This window comes from Formica exsecta, unplaced genomic scaffold (genome assembly GCF_003651465.1).
Source record: "Formica exsecta isolate Colony F162 unplaced genomic scaffold, ASM365146v1 scaffold172, whole genome shotgun sequence".
Classification (NCBI taxonomy): Eukaryota; Metazoa; Arthropoda; class Insecta; order Hymenoptera; family Formicidae; genus Formica; species Formica exsecta.
The window spans coordinates 250370-255471 of NW_021849037.1; the positions used below are offsets into that span (position 1 = coordinate 250370).

General features: G+C 29.6%; 1 protein-coding gene across 1 annotated transcript in view; it reads right to left on the reverse strand.

Annotated features, from left to right (window-relative positions):
* The window catches only part of LOC115233345 (fatty acid synthase-like), a 12845-nt gene extending 9727 nt beyond the window's left edge, over positions 1-3118 (reverse strand). Inside the window, exons 1-5 of the mRNA XM_029803696.1 lie at positions 2702-3118; positions 2198-2448; positions 1582-1813; positions 748-1166; positions 101-394 (exon numbers count right to left, since the gene is read on the reverse strand). Of these exons, the coding sequence (XP_029659556.1) occupies positions 101-394; positions 748-1166; positions 1582-1813; positions 2198-2448; positions 2702-2885 (1380 nt within the window). The 5' untranslated portion in view covers positions 2886-3118. The remainder of the gene's footprint in view (positions 1-100; positions 395-747; positions 1167-1581; positions 1814-2197; positions 2449-2701) is intronic.
* Positions 3119-5102: the final 1984 nt, after the last annotated feature.

The window sequence follows — 5102 nt, forward strand, 5'->3', positions numbered from 1 at the left end:
TATATATATATCTCCTTCATTTTATATTATTTAAATTTTTTGTTGTGATGCGCTCTCTCGGCATCTTACTCCCTCACATTGTCTTATTACTTTTACTTACATCGTTTAAGAATACTTTGACAGATTCCTCGGTACGTCCAGACACCATTACCAGTCTCGGTAAATCATCGGATGGAGCTCCATTATCAATTTTCTTCTTCGGATTGGATTTTAGTATGATATGACAATTGGCGCCTCCAAAACCAAAAGAATTAATCCCCACATAACCACCTTCCCAAGGTGTCGATTCGGTGACGACTTGGAGTCTACCTTCTTCAAGGGCTTTCACACCTTCTCGCGGCCGGTTATAATGCAAATTACCTGGGATTATTCCAGTTTCCATCGCCAATAATACCTACAATAAATATTGCAATTTGTTGAGTTTATGTAAACGTGAATCTATTGAAATATGCTTTCACACATTCGAATATTCGCAAATGCAATAATTGCAATATAATAAAAATAACTTTTTAATTTTAAACAATGCTTGATATATATTTAATTAAATCTTTAATTTTAATGTAACTCTCTTTTTTGTAATCTATATTATATATAGCCTTAAAATCTAAATTTATTACAATTATTTAACTTTTAATGATAATTTCGCAATTATTGCTTACATCTTTTAAATTTGATTATTTTTAATTATGATAAACTAAGTTAAGTAACTAAAAACCCTGAAAAATTTTGGCATAAACGCAAAGTCACCTTGGCAACTTGGCAGAGACCGCTAGCGGGCTCAGTATGACCCAGGTTTGACTTGACGGACCCAATAAGGAGAGGGATCTTTCTGCTTTTATTGAAGACAGAATCGATCGCATTGATCTCTTCAGGATCGCCGATTTTAGAGCCAGTACTGTGACATTCTAGATAGGACAAACTGTTCGGCGACAAACCGCAATCATCGTAACATTCTCGCATTAGCGTGCCTTGCATTTCGCTCGACGGAAACAGGATACCTTGCTTCTTGTAACCGTCGCTATTTGTCTTGCCATAGACGACCGTGGCGTAGATTCGTTTCGCATACTTTGCCTTCTGCAGATACACAACGGTGATCGCTTCGCTGCGAGCGTAACCATCCGCGTCGTTGTCAAAACATTTACAGCGACCGTCGCGCGACAAAACCCCTGCAATCATTATTATGTTTAATACAAAATATTTAAAAATAATATATATACAAAATAATATATAAAGTATATTGTTTCAAAAAAGAAATAATTTTATTTCTTTCTTATATTTCTCTCTTTTATATTATATAATTTTATTTCTTATAAAATATTTATACTAATTTTTGTGTGTCGAAATTGATTGCAAAGTTATATACATAGTTATATACTATATATGTTAAGAAGAGAGTACTAGAGTGTAGTTTAGATTGGTATTCAAATGTCTCTTCTTGATTTGAAGTTCTAGTTTCTACAATAAATCTTTATAACAAAAAGGCAAGGCAAGAATTTTATTGTCCCATGTGCATTGTATAGGGACAGATTCATACAAAAATATAATTATATGTTGAAAAACAAGATGACAGAGCGATCATACCAAGGCGAGAAAATTGCAGCGATATATAGGGATGTAAACATAGATTCGCTCCACCTACGATAGCGGCATCGCATTGACCATCTTGCATACACCGAAAAGCGTGCTCCAGAGCGAACAAACTCGAGCTGCAAGCGGAATCCAAAGTATAAGATGGTCCAGTTATTCCTAGCCAATAGGAAATCCTATTTGCCATCATGGCTCTGCTGCATCCGGTAATTCCAAAACCGTTTATCTAATCACATATAAAAGAATTCAGCTCGGAAAATAATTTAAAAAGATTTGAAAATATATTTCTCATACAAACATATACACAGTTCAATTTCTCTTATTTCATCTTATTTTAATTACTTTTCATTTTAATTTTAATAACTTCTTATTTTAATTACTTTTTAAACTTATTTTAATTATTTTTTTATTTACTTTTTGACTTATTTTAATTATTTTTTTATTTACTTTTTTAATATCCTTTTTAAACATCTTATTTTAATTTTAATAACTTTTAATTTTAATAAAAAGTAGAAAATATAGAAAAATGTGTAGAAAACAAAAATAAAGAAATAGATTATAAATCCTAGATTTTGCAAAGAGATATAACATTACTGCAATAATAATTTACCTGTAACTTTTCATAAAACCAGGTTTTTTCAGATTCCGAGAAACACGCGCCTACAAAGACACCCGTTCGCGATCCGCGTAACTGCTTCGGATTTATTCCTGCATCGATGATAGCCTCGTAAGCATGCTCTAAAAGCATTCTGCACATCGGGTCCATCGTTTGAGCCTGTTTAAAGTGGACCCCGAAGAATAGCGCGTCGAACTTGCTAACATTGTTTATCTTTCCGGTGCGCTGGGGAATATCCGGATGATCTGCCGGAGCAATTACAACATTCATACAATAAAATAATATATATAAAATATAATAAGTTGCTACGCTTACATATTCGAGGATTTTTAATTGCATAATGTGACAATGCTGGTATAAAAATATAGATGTATAATCTAATTATTATATTTTAATGGAAAAATATGAAATTATATAATCTAATTACAATATACATATATATAATAAAATTAGATGTCTATCTATACTTAACAATTAAAACTTGAATCTATTAATCACCTAATTTCCACCGACGATCATCATCCGTGACCAAGTCTACTTTATTCAATAGATTGTTCTTGAGTTCTTCCATATTGTTGGAATCCGGAAATCTACCGGCGATACCAGAGATAACAATTTCTTCTCCAGGTTCGGGCACCTTGTAAACTCTCTTTGTCGATTTAGTCGCAGACATTTCGGACATTTTCAAAATCTTGTCAATTTGAAGAAAATGCTGTTGTCGGTTCGTTATCGAAATATTCTCTCATCAATTTATAATTATGTGAGCAATATTTATAATTAATTTTTCGATTAATTGCACCACATAAAGATTTAACAATTTGATTTGTTGCAGAAAAAACTTAACAAAAAACTTAACGAACACGTCAACCATTCAAAATATGAACGACGAATCAGGAGTGAGGTAAGACAACGGGACTCTTTATAACGAATATCCCTACTTCATAATATGAATTTCATTAATTGCTACTTTGAACTTCCTCCGTTTGCCACAGGCTATTTTGCATATAAAAGTATATTCTATTGTGTTTCGAGAACTTTCTATTCGTTTACTTCAAATATTTTGTTATAAGTGTTACAATTTAATTTTTCATATCGCAGAGTAACTGAATTTCTTCGAGAATCTAATTGATTCATGAATAATAAATACTGATGATTATCTGAGATAATTTTACAATTACGAGATTTATTTGTATGTGTAAATAAATCGACTCCTGAAAAAATTATAAAAAATATAAAAGTATCTTAAAACGATATGTATCCAATACACCCAGTCGAATTAAATAAAAAAGCATATCACTGATTAACAACATTGAACCTAATAATAAATGTAATAAATGTAATAAATCGTAAACTAGATTTCTTTTATATAATAGTTTTCTTTTCTTGTATAGTCCAACGGCCAATAATGAATATTCGTCGTCGTACCAATGTCAAAGAGTCAAGAGTTGCCGGACATCGCATAATATATATCGTAGAATACATAATGCATGTTCTGTTAATACACTCTTTTAGCTACATTACGTTTTACGTTTTACTCAACCAATATTTATTTAAAATCAAAGTCCCGGTGACATTATATCCAATAATTTTTCAGAAATAAATTAGTGAAATATATAAAATTGTATTTAATATATAGGATATTTCATTTTAATCGCCCCAGGCAAATATCTCGAAAAATATGAAAGATATGGAAAAACATTTCAGACAAAAGTTGCATGGTTTCGAGGGTCACATGATAAAAATATAAACTTGACCTTGAGTGACCTTTTCAAGATGAGGTCAATGTGGTTGGTTTTCTTAAATGGAACCCTCCATTTTTCATTGCATATTCTTGTAGCTTATCTCGAGAGCTTTTTAAAACACTATAATAAAGTATTTTTTCATTAAGTACTTTTTGAGTTATTTTATATCTTAATCTGACATATTTTGATATAAAAAAAAAATATCACGTAAAATATTTAGTTTTCGATAATCTTACCGTAATATTTTTATGTACAGAATAATGAGACAAATCAATTAGTGTAAAAAAAACAAACAAATAATTGTTTTAAAAAATACATTGTCAAATAATCCATTATCAAAAATTACATGGTTTTTCTTAAAAACAATTATTTGTTTGTTTTTTTTTACACTAATTGATTTGTCTCATTATTCTGTACATAAAAATATTACGGTAAGATTATCGAAAACTAAATATTTTACGTGATATTTTTTTTTTATATCAAAATATGTCAGATTAAGATATAAAATAACTCAAAAAGTACTTAATGAAAAAATATTTTATTATAATGTTTTAAAAAGCTCTCGAAATAAGCTACAAGAATATGCAATAAAAAATGGGGGGTTCTATTTAAGGAAACATCAACCACATCGACCTCACCTTAAAACGGTCACTCAAGGTCAACTCCATATTTTTATCATGTGGCCCCCTCGAAACCATGCAACTTTTGTCTGAAACGTTTTTCCATATCTTTCATATTTTTCGAGATATTTGCCTGGGGCGATTAAAATGAAACACCCTGTACATATGATAAAAAATACGCTGTTATATATGTATGTATGTATGTATGTATGTATGTATGTATATGTATATATGCACATATATATTATTGTATATTTTTTATTTTGTCTTCATATTTTCTGTTCTTGCAAAGTTATAAAAATATTAAAGTTTTATTAATATACATAAGGAAAATATAATATTATGTGCTGTTATATCACTAATATATATATACTAATTTATATAATACAATACATTTAAGTACACAGTTGTTTACTCTTATATATGTAAATAAAAATTATCTTTATATTTTCTTGTGATTTTCTTATGATTATATTGGTGATTATATTAGAAGAAACTAAAGTTATTAGAATATACAAGAAATAGAGCTTAATGATA